The sequence below is a fragment of the Thermobia domestica genome, chromosome 6, assembly GCF_964235325.1.
Source record: "Thermobia domestica chromosome 6, izTheDome1.hap1.1, whole genome shotgun sequence".
Taxonomy (NCBI): domain Eukaryota; kingdom Metazoa; phylum Arthropoda; class Insecta; order Zygentoma; family Lepismatidae; genus Thermobia; species Thermobia domestica.
The window spans coordinates 38,442,777-38,468,260 of record NC_137459.1 but is presented as its reverse complement, the minus strand read 5'-3'; the positions used below and the strand labels follow the sequence as shown (position 1 = coordinate 38,468,260).

General features: G+C 35.9%; 1 protein-coding gene across 1 annotated transcript in view; it reads right to left on the bottom strand.

Moving 5' to 3' along the window:
- The window catches only part of SWIP (strumpellin and WASH-interacting protein), a 78,309-nt gene that overhangs the window by 16,377 nt on the left and 36,448 nt on the right, over nt 1-25,484 (bottom strand). The window contains exons 6-12 of the mRNA XM_081761540.1: nt 24,967-25,212; nt 22,493-22,678; nt 21,106-21,204; nt 19,718-19,951; nt 14,740-15,072; nt 6,820-6,939; nt 2,946-3,111 (exon numbers count right to left, since the gene is read on the bottom strand). Of these exons, the coding sequence (XP_081617666.1) occupies nt 2,946-3,111; nt 6,820-6,939; nt 14,740-15,072; nt 19,718-19,951; nt 21,106-21,204; nt 22,493-22,678; nt 24,967-25,212 (1,384 nt within the window). The remainder of the gene's footprint in view (nt 1-2,945; nt 3,112-6,819; nt 6,940-14,739; nt 15,073-19,717; nt 19,952-21,105; nt 21,205-22,492; nt 22,679-24,966; nt 25,213-25,484) is intronic.

The window sequence follows — 25,484 nt, the reverse complement described above, 5'->3', positions numbered from 1 at the left end:
CGTCAGACGGTTTCTGCTTGAATGATGTAAGACCAGCACGTCGCATTTGGTTGTTAGAAAAATAAACACACTGCTGAACAAGACTGCACTTATTTAATATAAAAACACATTTACACGTGACGTTTCGATCTTCTAGCCAAGATCCTCATCAGACGTACACTGCAAGCACCGTAGCAGTGTACGTCTGATGAGGATCTTGGCTAGAAGATCGAAACGTCACGTGTAAATGTGTTTTTATATTAAATAAGTGCAGTCTTGTTCAGCAGTGTGTTTATTTTTCTAATTTCATTCGCAAGACGTTGACTATGTTTGTGTGTCAATTTGGTTGTTTATTCTAATTTTTCTGTCATTTATTATTTTTTCTTTTTTGTTTGCTTTTTCCTAGGTTGGTTTACTATGTTTTAATTGAATTAGATTCTTTTTCGTAGCTAAGTGGCTAACGCGCGTGCTTTCTGTGTGTTTGTGTTCAATTTCTGGTGCATCTCCTTGTCTTGCATCCGACTTTAAGCGATAAGTTTCATCTCATGTAGTCTCGGTATTTATTTTATTTATGCATATTTCAGGAGGGCATTACCGGCATCTATGGCTTTAAGCCTGTCACGTATGACGGATGACGTCCCTTGGAGGTCACACTATGTGGGGAAGGGGAAAGGAAGGAAGTGGCCTAGGTCCTGTACTTTAGGTACTATCCCAGAATTTTCTTGTGTGAACAAGAAAAACCTAGGAAAAACCTCATTTAGGATGGCTGGTCTGAAAAGGCTCGGCATTTATTCCGAAGTTGGTCGTCCGCCTGGTTTTCAACAAAAAGCGTAATAACAGCTTCGAAAATTTAAAAGTCATATATTTTTAGGACGTCTTTATAAGGTTATAATAGAGTAGGGTAGGATAGGGTAGAGCAGTAAGGTATAAATAAGCAGGGTAGCGTAGAATCGGGTTAGTGAACTTTGGATCCATTTTGTTAAAATTAATAGTGTAATTTCTCGTCTTTGCGTAAGGATACCAAATGGAGCGTCTCTGTACACCTGCAGTCATGTTCAGAATACAAATGCTCGTTATTTTCCCACAATCCAAGCATGTGGTAACCTTGCGCGAAGAAGTTCCTCTGTTTGCCGGATAGTTCCGCGTTTATAACTGCTTATATAAAAATACAATTTCCACTCTCCTTATATATTGTAATATCCTATGTGATATTGTAAACAAACAATTCCACGCATCAGTGTTTACAAACACCACCCCGTGGTTCGGCAACAGGATCTCCCACCAGATGAACCTATAATCACATGCAGACGACGGCTTCTGGCCCCTCCCACGGAGCAGAAGACGACATCGGAGCAGCAGCGCCACCGCCACCCAAGGAACCCTATAAATTGGATGGACAAAGGCAATTCAGTTCCAGTTTTCTGGTGACCCTCCTCTAGTCTGCTACGGGACTTTCGGAGTAACCTAACCCCAGGCCTCTAGTCTGCTATGGGACTACGCCTATCCTATCTCCTGGCTTAGCCTGCTACGGGGCTCTGTCTGGGAATCCTAACCTCAGCCGCTTAGCCTGCTACGGAGCTCTGTTGGCCACTTAACCCGCCTCTGCTTGCTACGGAGCATTGGTTCCTTAATTCCCCTCTGCTTAGCCTGCTACGGGGCTCTGTGGAGACCCTGTCTGTGACCTTACGGTCAAAGACTACCTATTTCTAACCTTTCAAATTAGAGAGATTATTTTGTATAGTATTTTGTGAAAATACTTTTATAGTGGAAGTTTTATAATAAAACTGGTAGTGGGAGTCGATTTCGGACGCTCTTTTTATTAAATGCTCTACCCACAAAACCTATATGAGACAAAGTTTTACAATATTATCAAGCACACAAACGAGCAAATTATCCATTTATTCCCGGTAAATTTTCAAAATTTTGCTAGAAACGGATGACTAACTTTGGAACTCAACCCAACAGCTCTTACGCATTTTCGGCCGAATGTCCCCACTGACCTTCGTGTTTAAAAGGTACATTAAGTTCCACCGAATCAAGTGACAATTCCCCGTTACCTCCCTATGCTAAGTAAATACAGAAAATTCTGCATTACTACCGGAAATTAAACTCGGAATTATGCGCACCAAAAAAGCGCGCGTTAATTCCAGGGACGCATTTAGATTATCAATACTAGATTTCCTATGCGATTATTAGATAATCAAACAAAATGGCGGTGAGGCTGATGTTCGAGTAACGTAGATTGAAAATGTTTGATCTTGACTTACCATTACCATAGATTTTAATTTAGCGAAATCCTAAAGGATGCGGTATACTATGGAAAACCAGCTATATTGATGCATCACGAAAAAATAAATAAATAAATAAATTGCGTATGTTACTGTTACGGTGGATATTGGTTAAAATACTGGAACTGCTTGCCAAAATCAGAATTGCCTGTCCCTTAATAGTGACACTTAGAACCTTGAACTGGCATGATTATTTATCATAGCCATTCCCTCCATATCAATATAGTTTTATGCTAACATTTTGTGTATTAAGGTATGAAGCTTGCGTTTCTTTGTTCCATCAAAATTTAACACCTGTAATATATATATCAGTGTTTCTTTTAGATTTTACTTTTCGCGTAGTAATTTCCGATACAAATTTAAATTTTTCATCGAAATTTATAAATTTTGGGCAGCATTTTAGCATCAATGGAAATGGAAATTATTCATTTTACAGTTTTATGTGAACATAAAATAATAAACAATTTTTGTATATAAATACGTATGAAAATAAAAAAAAATAGAGGATAAGTAATGACAATTACTATATATAATCCTATAGGGTGCCAATTTCTACAATATCCAAATTTCCGGTTTTATATTTATTAAAACATATTCTTCCCGTGCAATAAACGGGCACTTCTGCCAGTACATATATACAGTACCCTCTATGTAAGATCTATACATTATTCTACTTACTTTTGATATTGATATATTTATCAAAGAAACGAATAGGTTTGAGATTCAGCAACGGTGAAAAGTCTTGAACACCAACTTTGAACGGATTCCTGTCATCCAGTTGAAGATGGGAATGTACATGAAGCCTTAAATCTGTTTCAATTTCATGGCACAGACGAGTTAAAACCTGAAATCAACATTTGACTGGTTAATACTTTGACAAAATATATAGCGATAAAAACAGTTGTAAATTGAACAACCTTCTCAATATTATTTTATAGTAATACTTATTTGAACAAAGATTTATATGCTCTGTATGTTTCATTCTAATGGATAACGTGACTGAATTGCAATAGAAGAATAGAGATCTCCACGTAGACTTTTCTTGAAATATCAATCGTCACTCAATGTAGTTTTTATTCAACCGCAAGTATATTGTTAATAAATTCAGTAATAGTAGTGGACGAGATTCAAATAGCAATCAGAAAACTAAAATTAAAGTGTTCGATAGGTATCGATGATGTACCATCATATGTAATAAAAGGTTGTGAAGAGAGTTTCTTATTACCTTTACACATGCTATTTAACCTAATATTTCAAACCAGCACGTTTCCAGCAAAATGGAAACTTACAAAAGTTTGCCCTATATCAAATGAAATCTTTGAGTTTTACGTCCCACGATTATGCCGGTTAGGCTAAAGGAAACGGTGATGATGAGTAATGAATGAAATGGTGGAACGAAGAAAGTGGGAGGAAACGGGAGAACCCCGAGGAAACCCACGCACACGGTGTTTGTCCACCACAAAGTCCACTTGGTGGGGGCTGGGATCGAACCCGGAACCCCAAGCACCAGAGGTGAACGCTCTACCACTGAGCCACCGCGGCCCCAAAAGTTTGCCCTATTCCTAAAAATAATGACAGCAAAGAAATTCAAAATTATAGGCCGGTTTGTATTCTAAACTCATTTGCAAACATATTTGAAAGCATAATTTATAAGCGCATTGAAAATCACATTAAACCAGTAATATCGGATTATCAACATGGATTCGTTCCTGGCAGATACACCGTAATAAATCTCGCTGTCTTCACTGGCCATCTAGTTGATACATTGAGAGTAATAATCAAATAGATGTAGTTTATACAGATATTGCGGAAGCATTTGATAAGGTAAACAACACGTTGTTAGTGAATAAACTTAAATTTCTCAACTTTTCTGATCAGTTAATTGCTCTTATGAGGTCATATTTGATGGGCAGAAAACAATATGTGGTTTATAAATCCTGTAGATCATTCGAATACAATCAATTTTCTGGAGTCCACAAGGATCTAACTTTTTATAATATTCATTAATGGCCTTCCTAATTGTATTAAAACATCACATAAACTACTCTATGCAGACGATCTAAAATTATATAGGAGAATTACAACAGCACAGGACTGTGTCAGTTTGCAGGAGGATCTAGATAGAGTAAATGAATGGTGCAAGAGCAACTTGTTAAACATAAATTCAGATAAATGCAAAACAATTAAAGGGGGAACAAACTGTCAAATACTTGGGTGTAATATACGATAACAAACTATCGTTTGAGTATCATATAAATCAAATTGTAAATGACGCAAACAGAAATCTTGGATACATTTTGAAAATGGGAAGGGAATTTAATAAGTCGAATGGTTTACTGAAATTATATTTTTCATTTGTTAGATCAAAATTAGAATATACATCAATTATATGGAACCTCCACACGAAGAAAGACTCTATTAGAATAGAAAGAGTTTAAAATAAATTTCTGCGGTTTATGGTGTACAAGAGAACAGACATCTTCCCCATATATGAAAACAGTACTTCTCTTAGTGAAAATTTTAACACAATGTCTCTCAATCACAGAAGAGTGTTAAATGACATGATATTCTTGTACAAAATATTAAATAATAAATTAAATAGTAAGGATTTGGTCTCTGCCTTTCATCTCAGAGCAGCCAATCGAAACATACGTGTGGGTAATGGAAATTTCTTTTATTGTAAGAAATCTCGAACAAATGCAACAAAACAGTCACCAACGTGGAGGATGGGTGCAGTGTACAACAAACTGAGTAAATGTAAAAAAGTTCTGGATATACACGGTATGAGTCAGAATAGATTTCGCAAATATATTACAGCTATTCTATGTAACTCTGATATGAACACTGTAATTGGGTAGAATTACCTGTTGTGTTCTTCTTAAATAAATAAAATAAAATAAATAAAGTAAATGTCATTTTTTTTCATTATTTCTGGAGTTCGAAGAGGATTGTTTCTGGAATAAAAGAAGTTTTACAGATATCTTATCATCAATTATGCGTATTTTCCTTGTTTTAATTTTCTCTCTTAGCGTTTTCCTTTCCTATTCAATACCTTTTTCTACATACATATTATTGATATAATGCCTATTAAGTACCTCATTTTATTGTTATTAATGTCATTTCATCTAATATTATTTTTAATTATGTTAATTATAAATCACTGTGATAACTATAAATATATATATATATGTACAGGTAAATTATTTTCGGAACAGCTAATGACTTTTGGCGCGAAGCTAGTCAGCGAGCCGGAACATGTGAGGGGAGTGATGAATTGCGCACAGTGAAAGTGCTGTGGTCGGTATGTGTGAGCTATTAGCCAATTGTTTTTGCGCTGTTGTAGAAACGTCATGCTGTGCGACTGGATACAGAGCTGCACGTACGAATGCTCACAGCTGTTCCGAAAATAATCTACCTATACTATTCTTACTCCTTTTCTTCTATAAATAAATAAATAAATAAATAAATAAATAAATAAATAAAGATATTGTTAGTACTTCGTTTTCATTTCTAGATGATAAGCAAAGTTCTTAGATGGGCAGAGTGACTCAGTAATAAAATGATCCTTTGGTACGGAGGTAACTAGACGATGTAACAACAAATAAAAAGCCCGTGAGATTCCCTTACTTCATCATGGCTGATTTTATTAGCCTATAAGGCATAACAAAAATTCCTTTTCTGCGTTCGTTCATTATATTAAAGTGGTCCATAAATTCAGCATTACTGGCTAGTAAAATTTATTTCAGTGAAAAATCAAACCGGCGCTACAGCTTATATTGATTATAACTTACAATTAAATTCTGGCTCATTAAAGTTTATTGATATAAAGGCCATTTCATAAACCTCATGTTGTCATTGTAGTACAGCTGCCAAATATCCTTCACCATCGGAAATCCACTATATGCGGTTTTGAAGGTCACAACAAGGTGCTTCTCAATACCATTTTTTGGCAGCTGTAGCATAGTTCCGACGACTCACAATGATTCTTATTTCTATGATCTGAGTAATATCCTTCAAGTCTAGGAGAGTTGACGATGCTGGCACATTATCGACTTCAAACTTCCGTTAGTTTTAAACTTTCACGTTGCGGAATACTACTTATTCATAATTACCTTACAGAAAGATTAATATTTCCTAGATCACTACTGCTTAAAAGGTATCTTTTCCGTTTAGATCGGGAGGTGGGTGTTTTCCGCCATCTCTTCCTGTAGAGACTGAAGCAAGAAAGCCTACCACCAGTCTTGCCTATTGAGGAAACACATTTAGTACTAGTCCATTATACCTTCATTTAAAAAATGTCCCACCGTCATGACACCTTTAGCTTATAAAGGTAAGTGGAACTGAGAGAGTTGAGGAGGTAGAATGCCAAGAAAACCCATGGACACGTGTTTGTTTGTGTTTGTCACATCTCTCATCATCATATTAAAATTCTCATCATATTTAAGTATATTTAATTTACATAAATTATGTATGTAATTTCATAAGCTTGCCTTCGTAGAAGTTTACGAACACCAAATTCGTGATTAACATCAGATAAAAATTGACAATATACCTGATCTTTAAAGTAGCCATACACTTCCTCCTCAAAAATGTCTCTCAGTACTTGAGGTGATGAGTTGTGTTTAGTCGAATCTATTGCTATAACACAATCTCTAAGAGCTCCAAAAATATACTGTAAGAGAAGTTACATGAAAATTATTATAAAATACAGAACAAATAGACAAAGCAATACATAACAATATAAAATACAGAACTCACCAAAACACAGACGGTTTCCAATGAAATTGTAACCAGAGTGATTATTGCACTAATTAATTCCGAATTTAGTAATTCTATTTCCGAATTGAATTATAACTCAAAGGATTTTGATTAATGCGTTAAGTTATGAAACATACCGCACTTACCTCTTCAAAATTAAATGTCAAAGATTTTTTCTTTCTTTTTCTCAAGTAAGAAAGAGGTAAGCTTTAACGTTAATATGCTAATCACTTGAAAAGTGTGACTTTATTCTACATGTAAAAAAAAAAAAAAAAAAAAAAAAAAAAAAAGTCTTTTCAATTACACAAATCTGAATAAGTTAGAAAGTAAAGTTAATACGTTAAGAAAATCTTAAGTCTTTCATTGTGAACCCCCCCCCCCCAAAAAAAAAGTAACATATACGAAAATGAACTTTTCGATGGATGGGGAATCAAATACGTAATTTTCTCTTTTAACGGAAGACGTGAGCTTGAGTTATATCTTATAATGTGTTCTTCACGTATATAATAACAATAAAGTTAACATGTTCAACGAACTTAAAAAGTTCGTTACTGAATTCTCTATGTCTGTGTGTCTATCTGTCCGTCCCTCTGTTATTTGCGATTTTTCCAATTTTGAACCCTGCATTCGATAGAGTTTCAAAAACTATCAGAGAAAGTGATTAAATTTTCCGCGACACTCTTACCGTTCCCGAGTTATTTGCCAAAAAATGGCCATTTCCAGAGATTTAAGGAGCCATACCTCGGGAACCGTGAGTCATTGCGAGATCATATTGGTATTGATCAATATCTAAAAGGATAATAAATATTTTGGTACCAAATAGTAACCGGTGGCCACTGTCCAACTGGCCACTAGTTTGGCCAATGGCCACCAATTAATGTCGGTACCAAAATGTTTAACATTCTATTAGGGATTGATTAACACCAATACCGTCTCTCTATGACTTACCGTTCCAATGATATTGGTCAAAAATGGCAAAATTTCTAGATATTTAAGGACCCATAGCTCGTGAACCTTAAGTTGTAGAGAGATGATATTGATGTTGATCAATACCTAAGATTATGCAATGATGATAACCCGTTCCGGTTTAATTTTTCAGATACCGGATCTGAAAGACGGGCCTGAGCCAATAATAATAATAAAAAAAATAAATAAATAAATAAAAAATAAAATAAAAATACCTAAGATGATGGAAAATATTTTGGTACGAAATAGTAACCGATGGCCACTGTCCGATTGGCCACGGATTTGGCCAATGCCAATTGGCCGGTTGAAAACAATTATTATCGGAACCAAAATGTTTACCATACTCTTAGGTATTGATTAACACCAATATTATCTCTCTATGACTTACCGTTTCCGTGATATTGACCAAAAGAAAGTTCCGATTTCGGGAGATTTAAAGAGCTAATCTCGGGAACCGTAAGTCACGCAGAGATCATATTGGTGTTGACCAATACCTAAGAGGATGGTGAACATTTTGGTACCAAATAGTAACCGGTGGCCACTGATTAACTGCTTACAGGAAAACTGGCCACCGTTCCCCATATATTGGCCAAAAATAGCCATTTCCAGATATTTAAGGAGCAATATCTCGGGAACCATAAGTGATACAGACATCGTATTGGTCTTGATCAATATTTTGGTACCAAATAGTAACCGGTGGCCACTGTCCAACAGGCCACTGGTTTGGCCAATGGCCAGTGGCCGCCAATTAATATCGGTACCAAAATGTTACCATCCTCTTAGGTATTGATTAACACCAGTATCATCTCTCTATGACTTACCGTTCCCGTGATATTAACCAAAAATGGCCAATTTCTAGATATTTGAGGAGCCATAGCTCGGGAACCATAAGTTGTAGAGAGACGATGCTGATCAATACATGAGAATGGTAAATATTTTGGCACCAAATAGTAACCGGTGGCCACTATATAACTGGGCACTGGTTTGGCCAATGGCCAGTGGCCACCAACTAATATCGGTACCAAAACTTTTACCACCCTCTTAGGTATTGATTAACATCAATATCATCTCTCTATGATTTACCGTCCCCATGATATTGGCCAAAAATGGCCAATTTCTAGATGTTTAGCGAGCCATAGCTCAAGAACCATAAGTTGTAGAGAGATGATGTTGATCAATACATAAGAGGGTGGTAAATATTTTGGTACCAAATAGTGGCCATCGATTAATATCGGTACGAAAATGTTGAACATTTTATTAGGAATTGATTAACACCAATATCATCTCTCTATGGCTTACCGGTCCCGTGATATTGGTCAAAAGATAGTTCCGATTTCGGGAGATTTAAGAAGCCAAATTTCGGGAACCGTAAGTCACACAGAGATTATATTGATGTTGATCGATACCTAAGAGCATGGTGAACATTTTGATACGAAATAGTAACCAGTGGCCACTGATTAACTGTCTACTGGCCAACTGGACACAATTTCCCAGATATTGGCCAAAAAAGTTCAAATTTCTAGATATTTAAGCAGCCATATCTCGGGAACTGTAAGTCATAGAGAGATGATTTTTGCGAGAAAGAGAGGAAAGTGCGGATAAAAAGATTTACTTTTACATCTAGGAACAATGACAGTTATCCTTCCCGCTCTATCACTCCATTCTTTTTAAGTTCATTCTGGCAATGCTCATGGAGCATTCTCAACTGGTTAACTCTGAATTTTCTCTTTCAACTAACCAAGATGGTGAATTAGAAGGGTTGCTAAAAAGTTTCTGCAATCAATATGAAAAGGACATGTGGAATTCTAGAAAATACTTTCTTGTTTTTCGAAGTATTCATCTTTAAGATCGAAACACCTTTGCATACGAACAAATCAATTTTGATAGCATTTTTTCCAGTCTCAGCTACCACCTCAGAAATCGCTGTTCAAAATGTGTCAACAGCTGCTTCCAGGTGACACAAATCGCTCACCAAGCATCTTATTTTTCATGTGTGGGAACAAAAAGAAGTCACCAGATGAGGTAAGTACGGACAGTAAGTCATTAATTCGACATTTATATTGAAAAAAAAAAAAAAAAAAAGATCAGTCTTGTGTGCTGGGTGGGAACTGACGCTGTCATAATAAAGAATGAAGAAACGATTTGAGTTTGTTTTAGGCACGTAATTCATTGATGACCTCTTGCAAACAAACTATTGTATACCTCTTGCCATTTACAGTTCGTCGATCATCTGAAGGTCGACTTCTAAAGGTATGGTTGCCACATGTTCGGTACAACAGAAGAACAAACACTCATTGGCTTGGCAGCATTCCTCGAACGAACAACTTTTGTTGATTTCGGCTAACTCTGAAACACTCAGTGGATTGCTGTGTAATTCCGGGGTTGACAAATACAGGGTGGAAATAAAGTCTCTCCCTGATAACAAACATTGATAACAAGAAAACTAAGAATGATAGAAGCATGCGGTCTGAAAACATAGCTTGTATACTTCAAGATTTTGCCACAGCCTGTGTTGCCATCTACTGCAGCTGACCGCAGCGCAGAGTCATTTGTTTAAAAATGGCGTCAGCACAGCAGAAAGCGAAGTGTGTGTTGTGGTATGAAACAAAATCTCCGTCACAGTTCAATGAACATTCAAGAGAGAAATGAAATGAAATGAAATCTTTAAGTTTTACGTCCCACGGTTATGCCGGTTAGGCTAAAGGAGACGGTGATTATGAGAAATGAATGAAATGGTGGAATGAAGAAAGTGGGAGGAAACGGGAGAACCCCGAGAAAACCCACGCACACGGTGTTTGACATTCAAGAGAGAGTATGGACGGAAGCCACCAGATGCTAAGAGCATAAAGGAATGGTATAGCAAGTGTATTGAAACAAGAAGTGTTTTAGATCGTGATAGAAGCGGTAGATCGAGTGTTAGTGAGGAACATGTGGAAGCTGTTCGTGCTGCTTTAACTCCAAGCCCACGAAAATTCTTGCGTTGCACATAACGTGAACTGGACACCCCGAAGTCAACTGTGTTAAATGTTTTACACAAACGCTTGAAGTTATACACATATAAGGTGCAATTTCTTCATGCGTTAATCTGGGGGCGCGGTGGCTCAGTGGTAGAGCGTTCACCTCCGGTGCTTGGGGTCCCTAGTTCGATCCCAGCTCGCGCCGTGTGGACTTTGTGGTGGACAAACACCGTGCTCGTGGGTATTCTCGGGGTTCTCCCGTTTCCTCCCACTTTCTTCATTCCACCATTTCACTCATCTCTCATCATCACCGTCTCCTTTAGCCTAACCGGCATAACCGCGGGACGTAAAACTTAAAAATTTCATTTCATTTCTTCATGCGTTAACACAAGAAGACCGTCTCCGAAGCGCAAGTTCCGCATGTGACATATACAGGGCAACTAATGGAGCATATATGGAAATTCTCTAAATCAGTATAAAAAAAAAAAAAAAGTTTTCCTATTATTTATTTGCTGCAAACTACATGTTTCTATCATTCTTAGTTTTCTTGTTATTAATGTTTGTTAACAGGGAGAGAGACTTAGGTCAACCCTGTGGAACAAAGTCTCGTTCCCTGTAATGATGTAGTACACCAACTTTGACTTACTTCAGTTGATTTTTTTTTCTTTCATTCCTTTGCACCAATTGACACGAGTCTGTTTTTGAACTTCGGTCAAGTTGTGTGGGATTCAGCGGATTCCATGCATTTAGGTAACCATGCAAAATCGTATGTATTGCCTTCATTTCATGTCAATGTGAAAGGATGCCTGAATCTCACGGTATGTCACATTCCCAATCTTTCTCAATCATTTCACGCACATGATCAACATTACTGGCAACAACAGACGTGGGTGGACGACCTTCACTAAATTCATCACTGAGAAGGATGTAGGATTTTAGATTTCTGGGCTTTCGGCATCTAAGGCCATTTAGCCCGTCACGTTTGAGGGATGACGTCCATCGGCGAGCAAACGATCCGGAGAAAGGGATGGAAAAAAGAATTGGAGAAGGAAGGAAACGGCCTGATACCTATAAATTAGGTACCACCCCGACATTTGCTTGGAGTGAATGAGAAAAACTCAGGAAAACCTCATTCACGATAGCTGGCCTGAAAAAGCTTTTAACACTTTTTCGACCGCGTGCCCCACTGGGAATCGAACCAGGGACCACTCACACCTTCAGCACTAAGAAATGTTCGACCATGCTGGAATTTGGAAAACCAATTGTACGCAGTCCTCTGGATGGTGATTCATCCTCAAAAGCCAAATAAAAATCGCTCGATGCATTGTTTCAATGTTAAACTACACTTAAGATTATAGAAAATCACTGACCGAAAGTGTTCACGAGAAATTTTTATTTCTCACACAATATTTTTACTTCAAACTGCGGTGAAAAATAAATAAATAGGCATAAACAAAGATAATTTAACCAAAGAGACGTCTACCCTTCCAAATTCTACAGTTGAATCGTTTTCTTCTAAAACAACCCACGTGAGAAAAACCAAGTTTTGAGACGAATGAGAATAACTATACTACACGCTATAGTTTATCCAAAAATGTCTATTTATTACTAATATACCAAACGTCGGCAATAGCTTCATAGGTGCAGATATCTCACAAAATGTGTACCTACGCTTATCAAACACAATAGTGTTGTTAAATTCACATCTGTCAAAACTTGACATGCGTCGTTTTAGAAAGAAAAAAAAATCAATTGTGGAACACTAGCTCTACTGTTCGTAACAGTTTGCAGAAACTTTTCTAACAGCCCTTATATAATATGAATAATATTTGCTACTCAAACTGAAACAATTTTCTTACGGAAGCACCAAGTACTGTAACTATGGGAGGTTTCTTTGTACATTATGCCAGAGTTATATATATATATATATGCGCTTTGTAAAATCAAAATGTATTCTGGCAAAATGTCTTAACTCGATACAAATGCAATCTCTCCACGTTCAATACCGCAGAAGACTATTTTTTTTCATTCTTATACGTAAGTCTAAAGTCTAAATGTATGACAACAAAATAGGTACGGCCTATCGTACTAAACCATCTCGCTCCAATTTCTTAAACTAAATCTGCAGTTATTACCAAAATATTTATTGCTTTCAAGTGACGATAGAAGAGAAGAAAATATGGTGATCACGAATAAAATCGATATCGAGATTTCATATTTTATGCCCCAACTACATATATATATATATTTGGACGTCCATCCGTCTGTTTGTCCCGATGTAAATGTGTTCAGTAATCTAAAAGGCGTATTTAAAATTTTAAAGTATTTTAAAAAATTCTCCAGGGAACGGGGTTCGAATTTTCACTCTATCCCCAAAATTATGGGTAGTTTACTAAAAATTGAAAATGAAAAGATGGGGTTTTCCCAAAAACGGCTCTAACGATTTTGTTTACGTTATATATGCCAATATTTCATTAGTAACCCCATACTGTGATATACGTCGTTTCTTTGGAATAATCTCTGAATGAATAGTTAGTTGTAACAATAGTGTTCCCTGATTGGTGGTAGATGTGTTTAATCTTAACACCAGATTCCAGCACTTGTAACAAACGGCTTCATTTTGATCTTTACATTCCGTTGCTCATCCTAAAGAGATCTGAGGTTCAGCTGTCCACTGAGAAGAGTTCTTTATAGAGGGCTGGGATTTCCATATGCGGCGTTGGTGGCTTGAATTTAGCCAAGGCATCCATGTCTAAGTTGCTTAACTCTCTAAGAGCAGGTATCTTGGCAAGGAGAGCGTCGCTTACTGAGACATTCTCCTTTGATAGGCATCCGGTGATTGCGGTGTAGCTCAAGGCGAAGTGTTCGTAACAAAGCTTGGCGTAATCAGCCTATTTCAGCTATATCTTTCAGGCCTGGCCGATCTGCTGACAGAAGCACAATAGCTGAGTAAAGAGCAAGTTCTGTTTTTGTCAGTTTTAGCTTCGCCAAACTTTTTACATATTCGAAAACATCAGTGACCAATCAGGCTATTAATGAAATATGACGTCACAATGAAGTGTTATTATTAAAATATATACTTACGACATACAAACCAAATTGCCAGAGTCGTTTTAGAGAAGATCGTTCCTACAAGTAAACTACCCCTTCTGGACTTTTCCTAGAAAAACTACCGCACATCATGTTACAGGGTTGCTAATGAAATAAGCTCTTCTGTAATATGAACAAAATTGTTAGAGTAGTTTTATAGATTTTTGTTTTCACTCTTCAGGAAACTGCCCTTATTACCGGGGGTAGGAAGATGATTCGAAAAGCGCCCGTAGAGATTATTATAAAAACATTAAGACTGAAATTTGTCCTCAGTACGTTGAACCGTATGGTTTTTAAGTGAGTGAACATATTTATATCTGGACGAACGAACATCAAAGGATCCGTTTTTTGGTATGTAGGGACCATGAAACATGTAAATTCATTGTAATCTCGAAGTCGATATTTTCACGGATATCAATCTTCCTTCCTCATACAATCGTTCAAATGTGACATTATTATTATTATTATTATTATTATTATTATTATTATTATTATTATTATTATTATTATTATTATTATTATTATTATTATTATTAGCTCTCGCTGGAATCACGTAGCAATTCAAAATATTCTACTTTCGAAATAAGGAATTCTAAGATGGCTAAATAGTACAGTGGAAAAAAATACAAAGAATGATACAACTACTTTGAAAATTCAAAACTTGACCTTGGTAATTTAAATATGTATGCATATATGCTTACACATATCCTGTGAAGATCAGCTTTACTTTCATACACGTTACCGAAGTAAATCGGCAATATAACCCGATGCCAGTAGAGAAATGCGCAATTGCAAGCAGATGCGAGTCTTTCTTGGATATCACATACGACATCTAACTTATGAAGAATGTTCGCCAAAGTTACAAGCTCTTCCTCTTTGAAAGTTCTTCTTTGATTTGCTGTAGATAAGGCAAGATGCGTGATAAGTCTCCGCTCTTTGGTCCCTGGGCCATGAAGAGCACGTTCAGCAAGCAACAGCGACGATAAAATATCCAGTCTCTTTTCACTGTATCTTTTATCCTGAACAATGCCTTTCTGAAACAAACAAATGATAAAATAAGTTACTTGCAAGTACAAAGCAAAGAATGCATCCCTGTCGTACAGGAAGCAAGGCAAGAACATGAGTTTCGTTTTTCCAATTATAACAGGGTGTCTACTAAATGTTCATTTTCAAATTCCAGGTTTTCTCAAGGTTTTCAAGGTTTATTTTTCCTTTTTTTCCAGGTCTATTCAGTAGAGTGATATTTATTGTAACACGTATAAATTAATGCAATTTTATATAGTTCTTAACAAAAACTGGTTATAATTAGAGAATGCATATGGCAAGTGATAGTTTCTTTAAGTGACAAGATGAAAAGAAAAAAAAACTGATTGAAATGTAGGTTCTCAAAACATTTTACACAAGAAAATGTTTAATTAAAATATCCACTACCAGAAGGCCGGTTGAGAAAAATGTGCAGTAGCTTTAAATATCCTTATGTAGGAATACTATACAGGGGTGAACCTTAATTAAACCGACAAACTTCGGGAAATGATTCTCGGTACCCAAAGGAAAAAAAAAGTCCTTTTAACTCTTCTCCAGGGCGCATAGTTTCCGAGCTAAAAGGTGCCGAAAATGTGGAAAAATGAACTTCCGACGCCTGCATTTCCAAAATTATCCAAAGTAGAGAGTGCTGCTTAAAATCTCAAAAAGGAAGTCATATGTTCAGAACAGATAAGACTTCCTTAAAGAGATATTAAGCTGCACTCCCTGAGTTGGATAGGTTTGGAAATATAGGCATCGGAAGTTCATTTTTCCACACTTTCGGCACTTTGTAGCTCCAAAACTATGTACCGTGGAGAAAAATTAGAGGAATTTTTTTCTCGTTTCGGATTCGGGAATCACCTCCCGAAGTTTATCGGTTTAGTTAAGGTTCACCCTGTATAATAGTAAATTTCCGTCAAAAACATTACTTCAAATAAACTAATATTATAGTAGTAGCACGTGAGTGTTGATGAACAATGACAAAAATGGCGGGAAAATAGCTTACTCACTGCTAAGTTATGGGATAAAATACCACAAGAGTATTTTACTACAAGCACACCCTTTAAAGTACTCTTGTGGTATTTTATGCTACGTACTGGTAGGACTTAGAGGTGAGTAAGCTATTTTCCCGCCATTTTTGTCAAACTAGTATTAGTTTAGAAGTAAAAAGAAAATGATCATATATAATACAAATTCTTGACGCAAAGTAGTCTATATTGTTAAACGTTACTGCACATTCTTCTTGGATGGGGACTGGTCATCAGTTACATTTAAAAATTTATTGTAACATGAAAGTTTAAAAAACTGAAAAAAAAATATGGAACCACACACATTATATGAACAAATATAGAAAACAGCTTTCACAGTGAGCAGTTTTTTACATTTAACTTCTAGAGTTCAACATCCCTTTTAACTTTTTCGTCTGTTCTTCCAACGCATCTACTTCTGCTTCGGCGTCAGTTAGTATTCTTTTCTTCTTTAATTCCAACTCTTATTTTCTTCTTAATGTTTCTTTTCTCGAGCTACTCTGTCTTCTTTTTCACCGCGGTCTTTCAGATATTCATTTCTTCTGCTTGATGCATTCCTCACATACTGGATCATACCCTTTGTGATATTCATATTACGTATGTCACCAGCAACACGTACAGCATGCAACACACTTCTCTGGGCAATCAAGCACTCCTCTTGGAGATTTCCAACAATGCACTCTTTGTTAATGGAGAAACTCCTTTCCACTGCTGCGTTGCTATGGAAAAGTACACATCTTATACATGAATGTTTTAAACGCATTGGAGACACCTTTACTTAACAGATCATGGAGAAAAACGTCTAATCTGTCATTTTTGTAACTGAAATTTGACAGTTCTCGTGCTGTGTCTTGGTCTGAACAAAATTTTAAATATTCCCGTTTCACCATATCAGCATTTACAGGTGTTATTTGCTCCTTCTCGACAAATGTCTCCAGGGCGAGTGTGATACGTGATTCACGACGGGTTTCGTTGGTCATAGTTTCTGGAGACAAGCAATTTGCGGCTCTTGTTACACTGTATTTTAAAAGACATTTTAGCATAAGTTTTTTACAGGTTCTTGCAAGAATCTTCTGCATTCTTTCTTAAAGTTCAATATATCAACATTCTTCACTCTTTTAAGCGATGTAACCGCAGAAAATCCAACATCAACTAGATTAAGTGGTTTTAAGATGTCCTTATTAAAAAAAAAAACTGACCTCAATAGATGTTTTTGATAAGTTTTAGCTACTTTTAAGACATCATCTTTCACGAAGCGGCTTAAACTACGAATCAACGTGTTTAGGTCATTCCATAGAAACGGTAGTAATGGACTGTCTGTCTGGTACTTAGTGAGGAATTCTTCTAGTTCTACAGATACGGACTGAAGGAACCCTAATCTAGCAGGCAACAGTACATCAGAGATGTGGGCTTTTACTTTCAGACAAGTTTGATGTTTCAGGAGGTTTTGTTTTCACTGCATCAACATAAAATTTAAAGCACGAATCATAGTTATGGCACGGTTGATAACTAGAATTCTCCACCCACCTAATAGAACAAAACTTAAGAGGGAAAACTGCTGTTCCAGATGCTGCCATGAAATCTGCTCTTCTTGAAGGGAAGTCCTTGAATAAATAGTACAACGCTCTCAAAAACTCTGCCACATTCCAACCAGCTTTGGTACGCGCAGTCTTAAAAGCCCCATTAACAATATGTAAAGAGCACGTTCCTGTCTCCAAAAGCTGTGGACCTTCACCATTTTCTTCACTCAGATAGGCCTTCAAATCACTCAGAAATTTCAAGTTAACGTTGGGGCCATCAAGAGAAACCTAAAGTAACTTACAAATATCGAGACCCTTGTCCCTGAAAGTATTTATAAATGTACTTAACAAATCCTGGGCAGTACCATGTCCGAGGAATACTAATGTTAAATAACGTGTTAAAACTTTATCTCCGTCACTGTGCTAGAAACGAACTACTAAGTCCATTTGACTTTTCTGTGAGATAGTGTTTACGTTTTCATCGAACGATACTGCAAAAAAATCACAATTCACATTCACCGCCTGCACTCTGCTCACGTCTGTCTGTCTTTCTCAACTACATCTCCACTGAATAAGTTATTATTGGCTTTTAACTTACGCTGTAGTATATAACTTTCTTCTATTTTACAAAAATATACTTATTCCATACCAATCTCAAAAACAATATTTGAAAAACAATTTTAAAACTTCCAGGTTCCTCGTCCAATTCCAGGCTATTTCCAGGTTTTCCAGGTCCAAAAGTAAATTCCAGGCTAATTCCAGGTTTTCAAGGTTTTCCAGGTCAGTAGACACCCTGTATAATTATAATAATTACTTTCCACCTACATAAAGATTTTAACCTTGAATTTATATTGCCTTATCAACATAACGAACCACTCTGTTACAAAAATTGTCTGCATTGTTTGCTCTATTCGGTTTGCTTGAGAATTTATTTTGTTAGCGTGTTCTTTTATTTTGCTATTTTGTTCAGATATACGTTTCAACTTAATTTCAAATTAAAAGAAGAAAAAGATAATAATATAGTCTAAATATATACGGAATCTTGTGGTCCAAAGAAAACACAGATCTAATGGATCAGAACCTTAGATTATAACTAGCTGAACCTGCGCTCTCTACACAGCGCATCATTCACATACGAGCATGAATCTCCTTGTCATTCCTCACATTTGTATATGTCTCTTTACAGGCACAAATGAAAGACGTCTTGATAAAAATCGGCAAGGGGTATCGTAAAGCAGAGATTTTTCTATTATTTTTTCAATATCTCGCACCGTTTGAAGATCTGAGCCTACTTCCGGTTCAAGTTTCAAATTCATGTATGATCAGTGTTTTCTTTCTTCTTGCATGCAGTCTGTAATAAGCAAATACATTACATACACAATTAATTATAATATCAGTGATATATGGTGTTCATTGGGCAAAACGCCCCAAACAATAAGACTCATCTTAGACTGGAGAAATTGTTATCCTTCGTTTTTCATTATCATTTGACCATGAAACTAACGTCTGAGATATTATATATATATATATATATATACAATCCCTATATACAACGATGTGGTGTTGGCATGTATAACTCGTAGGGCATGATGCTTTAGTTTTTTTTCTTTCCTTTTTTTTATAAAAAAATATCAACACTTTCAATGTGCCCCGAAAAATGTAATAACGGCCATGTTTTTTTTTTTTTGTTTTTTTTTTTAATATTAAATATTAAATTAGAACTGGACAATCTACACAAAATTTGGAATCGACCAGCGAAAACGGCACGTTTCTAGTACTTGTGGTTTTCGAGATCTCAATGTCGAAAGGATTGCAGACAAACATATAAATCTAGCATTTCAATATATAGATGAAATATGAATCCAGGTCTTGATCCACGCTGTACAGACAAAGAGAACATAACGAACGAAGATTTTACATTTATCTAACTCTTACTACTTTCAGAAAACCTCTGAACTGGTCTCTTTCGGTATCGTTTCAGCTTACAGTTTTCCAAATTATAGTCTTCTACGGTTCCACAAAAATTTGTGTAAGATCGAGTCCAATTGCACGGATTTCTGTGTTCTAAAGAACTAAATAAGATCGAGAGCGATTCGCAACTCACCTACCTTGGCTGTTGCAATGATGTTCAAGGCCTGGAATGACAGATGCTGCACTACATGGTTAATTGATTCTGCAATCGCCATGTAGTGTCTATGATACATATGTTGTATACCTTTCAATAGCTCAATTAATTTACACATGTAGAGAACGGCGGTTTTCGTCATAGGCTTAGACAAAGAGACATGCAGATTGGTCAGCGTTTTTACTAATTTACTAATTCCACATGCATATTGCAAACCCTAGAATGAGAAAATAATAAAAATTAAGTATTAAGAGCAAGAATTATTTCATTAACATATTAAGACAGATTTCTCAAATGATTTCACCTGCCCTTTTTAACGATTGTTCGATTGCAGGTGAGAAATCTATCCATTGAATTTGATTTCATATCAGTGCTACATACATTTTAAAATAACGAATGCATTTCACATTAAAATAACTAAGTTAAGACATCATTAAAAATAAGTAACTGGTTCATACTAGCTTTGCTATATTGAATAATTTACACTAAAAATACCAATCACTGAAGAAAGCAACGTTTATTTAAAAAAAATAATAAATGTGTTACAGTTTCTCCACTAACTGAACATATTGGCTTCATCAGGCATCAAAAATAATCATGGTTTCACGGACCCCTCCCCATCTACTTTCAAGGAGTGTCGTGAAATTCCAGGGTTCCATGGAACTTACTTTCAGAAATAGTGTATCAAGTCAATTGTATCCTCCCACCTGCACCTAGGTCTTCCTAATGGTCGTTTTCCGATTTGAATTCCAGTTAAAACTTTGAAAGCGTTCCTCCTTTCTTCTATTCTGGCTACATGGCCTGCCAACCTCAGCCTTCTAGACTTGATTACCCTAACAATGTTCGGTAAACAGTATAAATTATATAGTTCCTTGTTATGAGGTTTCTGCTATTCCCCATTCCCGTTTCTCTTGGGTTCGAATATTTGTCTCAGGATCCTATTCTCAAATCGTGTTTGACTAAATTGACAATTTAAATAGAAGATAATTAAATGTAACCCATTTATCTCCGTTAATCACATTAACCCATTAACTTCCCAGCGTGTCCATATGGACACGCAAATAGGGATAACTTTTTATGCCTGTGAGATATTGTGTGTGGAATTTTGTGACACGGCTCACAGTGAACACATTACAACAATAACAACAAAAATTTCGTTATTTTTCACATTTACTACGATCATATGGAACAAACGTAACTGAAAATATTATAAAATCAAGAAAAAAATTAATTCCGGCAGTTATGGGTTAAGTAATTTTTCTTCCTGTCATGAACTTGTTAAGTAAATCATTATTTTAACTAGAAAAACTCGACAACTAAATAGTCTTTACATACAATTATATTTACCAAAATCTGCACACTGAAACTTACTTGAAGGAACAAATTACACCTATTATTTAGGTCTTCCAACTTTAGATGAGTTGAATGCTGTTTCAAACTGCTTTCCATTTGAACCATCCAGGAACATATCTACATTTAAAAAAAAAAAAATTAAAATTAAAATAATTTTAAAAGTTTGAAAGAAATCATGTTTTAATATACAATTAATATGGAATGTCTTTTTTATTATAATGAGTGTAAATATTCTGAACTAGAAATATACTCAGTTTTCAAGAATGCAAAGAACCAAAAATAAGATAAAAGGTGTTTTACATTATACTAAGGACAGGAAAACATTGAAGAAGGGTACTTTCAAGCTTCTAAACAGTTCGGAGCAAAAGAGAAAGAAAACAAAACTAGAAGCTACTGTTAGCCATATTGACTGTTTTATACGAAACATCTGGCATGTACGCAACCAGCACTACGTTTCGGTGTTGCAGGCTTACGTAACAGCAGAAAACAAACACTCAGATAATGGAATGGTTCTAGAATCATTACTCTTCATTTCATTTATCCAGGTTCTGAATTAAGACCCTGGAACAAAGGGTGCTTACAGCACATAAATAAATAAATAAATAATGAGCAATATATTAATCTCACTAAAAGTATCCCCGTAGGAAATATTTTTGTTCCCCTCAACTTCATTGTCCATAATGATTGGTTGGCTGATTTCGAGTTTAGCGTCCTGTTTAGCACCAAAGCTATGTGAGACGTGCACCTACATGAGCTCCCACCGGGAATTCAACCCTGGTCTCTCCGCCAAAGGCGTTTACACTACCCATATAGTCACGAAGGTGTTCATCGCCCATATTGAGTTTGTACCAACAGAATTCAAGATTTTTTCCACGAGACGTGTTTCCGAATTCCCATCACATTTCATTTTCATTTCCCCCCTTTTTAATGGATGGTAATTGCCTTGGTAACATTTCTGAAAATGTATCTCCTGTTAACTGGGCACTTCCCTCTCCTTTCCTCAACTTTAATGTATCTTATTTGTCCCGCAGAAAATGGCGGGAGTTTGCTCCTTTTGAATTTGCCTTACCTTTTGCTGCTGTTCGATTATGCCAAAGCGTTGGGACAGACGCTCTCTTTTCTTATGTTACGCTCAAGGCTTTTTCCTGGGTGGCATTATTAAAAATCTGTCAGTAAGTTTAAAAAAATAAATAATAATAGTTACTATACAAATTCCCCTAAAGGAAAAAAAAAATATTGTTGCAGCTAGGAAAATCTTGCCTTTTTTTTCCAAAAGACTACTGTTATGCAAATAAAAAAAATAAATTAATAAAATATAAACAACTAGTGGTTTGTCTTGGGATAAGTGAACAAACAGATGGTATTTCATATTTATTTAGATAGATAAAAATCACGTTATACTAACCTGTAAGTAATATGTCTGTGTTTCCTTGGGAAGACTTTGATTTTTTTGTTGCAAGTAGTTCTGCCTATTACTTTTGGCTGTTTGCTGGGTCTTTTTGTCAATTAACTTCGCCTCGTGTGGCAAGTGGGCCAAAAGAAACTGCTCAGGAAACCACACAACATTCCCTACAAGTGTCACTGTTGGAATCTGAAATATATCAAGAATGGTACACAAAGTGAAAGATTTTTCGCTTCACATATTTCAAAGAAAATGTTTGATCACATTTAGAAATCCACAACGCAATCAGTAAACAAATAAATAAATAAATAAAAATTGGTTAATATATCCAATAATAATTTTATTGAGAGAGAGTTTTAAATTGATACAAATACGATACACATCATCTCTAGTGGCAACGGAGATGGGAGTTGTTAAATTAAGCTCATCACCCATATTAACGCACTGCATCTACCCTTTCATGGTCGACAGAGCTAGAGAATAAGCTCCACAGGTTCAGAGAACAGGATATGTTGTCCAGTTCAATATCTAGTTTTATATGAAATGGAAAATGAAATGAAATGAAATCCTTAAGTTTTACGTCCCACGATTATGCCGGTTAGGCTAAAGGAGACGGTGATAATGAAAAATGAGTGAAATGGTGGAATGAAGAAAGTGGGAGGAAACGGGAGGACCCCGAGAAAACCCACGAGCACGGTGTTTGTCTACCACAAAGTCTTATACGGAATGGGCTACTGCTCTTCAAGGCTGAATTCATTAGCAGTCGTTTCGAACCCCTGCGGTCATTTCGTCCCAAGTAAGTAAGTAAGTAAGTAATATTTGGCTCGGCCCTCACGTGATAATATTCGACTGCTGACGTCATTCTCTTCTATCAGGTTATCAGGTTTATCACACAATTATAAAAAAAAAGAAGTATCAGATAATTAGTCCGGCTTGGGAATTAATTGTATATGATATGATATCGAATCGTATACTGTTTTACGTATCATTTGTTGACTGAAATTATGAATCATATCAACTTTTAAGGATAAAATCTTAGCTTTGTAGTATATAAATCGGCTCACAACATTATCATACCTACCTTTATCTACGTCGCAACTACGTGATCTAGTGCTATTGAGTTTACTGTAATTAGTTTCAACCTTATTTAGATGATACACTAGTGTATTATACGACCGATAATGCCGTAATTTTTGAAAACCTAACAATGAATTTAACTGAAAATAAAACCAAAATGTTCTTATACTTGCAGTTACTCGAGACATTTGAAATCCAAGTATAGTTAGGATTGATAATACCATTGACAGAATTACTTTTGCGCGATATAACCAATTTACACACGTACAGAAAGTGGTGTTTTACCACAGATAGCTAAGTCACTAACATGCATATATTCTGAAAAGTTGTAGTGCAGGAGGTAAATTGAATCTTCTCTAAAAGTGGAGTAAACTCAACCACTACTTTTGATACAGTGAAATACTTCCGGGACACATGATTATCACGTAGAAATCAGAACGATTAATAACATCGTTAAAAAGTTACATATTCATTTCTGTGAATAGATGATTATATTTCTTTTACTGATGACATATTTGTATCTTCTCTTTCATATCTTGCTGATTTTTTTTCTTTTTTTATATATATTAAATAATATCAACCTCAAACTCCCAGGTAGAAACAAGAACATACTTAACATTGTCGAATTTATCTCCGAACATCAAGAAGCTTGTGCAAAAAAAGCAATGTCAATCATCACACTCAGTTTTTCCTCTGCCCTTACTTGATACGTTTTTGAACTCCATCTTATATAATACAATAACATTTGGTACTCATTTTTGATAATTTTGTAATTTAAAAAAGAAACAACTTAATTTGCATAATTATTTATTTTTTAGTACAGTAGAAATCTTGAATAGGAAAAGCAAGGACAAAAAGATGTCAAACATGTAGTGTTTTGAAGTTTGCTAATGATAAAGTGTAAATGCTTATTACAAGTTGTATTTTATTCATAACTTTACATTTAATTTCTGTCATAGCTTGCACTCCTTTGCTCGCTCTTCACGCCCCCATACAGGGCGCGAAACCAAGGTTGGGAACCACTGGTTTAGAAAAATGAAATGAAATGTTAAAGTTTTACGTCCAACGCTTATGTCGGCTAGGCTAAAGGAGACGATGATGATGAGAAATGAATGAAATGGTGCAATGAAGAAAATGGGAGGAAAAGGAAAAAACCCAAAGAACCCACGCACACGGTGTTTGCCCACCACAAAGTTCACTTGGCGCGAGTCGGGATCGAACTAAGGAGCCCATGCACCAGAGGTGAACGCTCTACCACTGAGCCACCGCGGCCCCAACCACTGGTTTAGAGTATCCGGATGGATCATTTGTGGAAGTATCTGAAATTCAAGATGGTCACTACAGGGACTTAATGAAATAAATGCTATTAACGATTTTCAATATGTCCGATACTTCCTTACCTTTCTATTGAGATCCCACAGTTGTCTGAAGAGTTTCTTGTCTATAGATCCGAAAAGCTGGAAATTTAGAACGTAGAGCGCACTGACTTTTACCCATAGCAATGGATGATCTGAATCCTGTTGATCTGTAGTCTTTGTTTCCAGTTCGGACAAAGAATTCTTCAAGTAGAAACTAAATTCTTCTGCAAACGAGGTATTCTTGCTAACTAGGCACCTTCTGTTATCGAAAGTTTGGCTAATTGTCTTCTGAAATAAACAATAAATATTACAATATTACAAATAAACAATAAATATTACTACTTGGAACATACAAGTAGGGTCGTCACAATAGATGTAAAAAAAAAATTATTCCACTTTGTTAACTCATTAAGTGTGTGAATATCATTAATGAAATCAAATCTTTAATCCTAAAGGATGAAGACGATGAACAATAAATAAGAAAGATAGATGGACTAAAAAAAACATCGACACTGTTTTCCAGCTAAAGCTCTCAGGACGCCTGCCCAGATATTTGAATC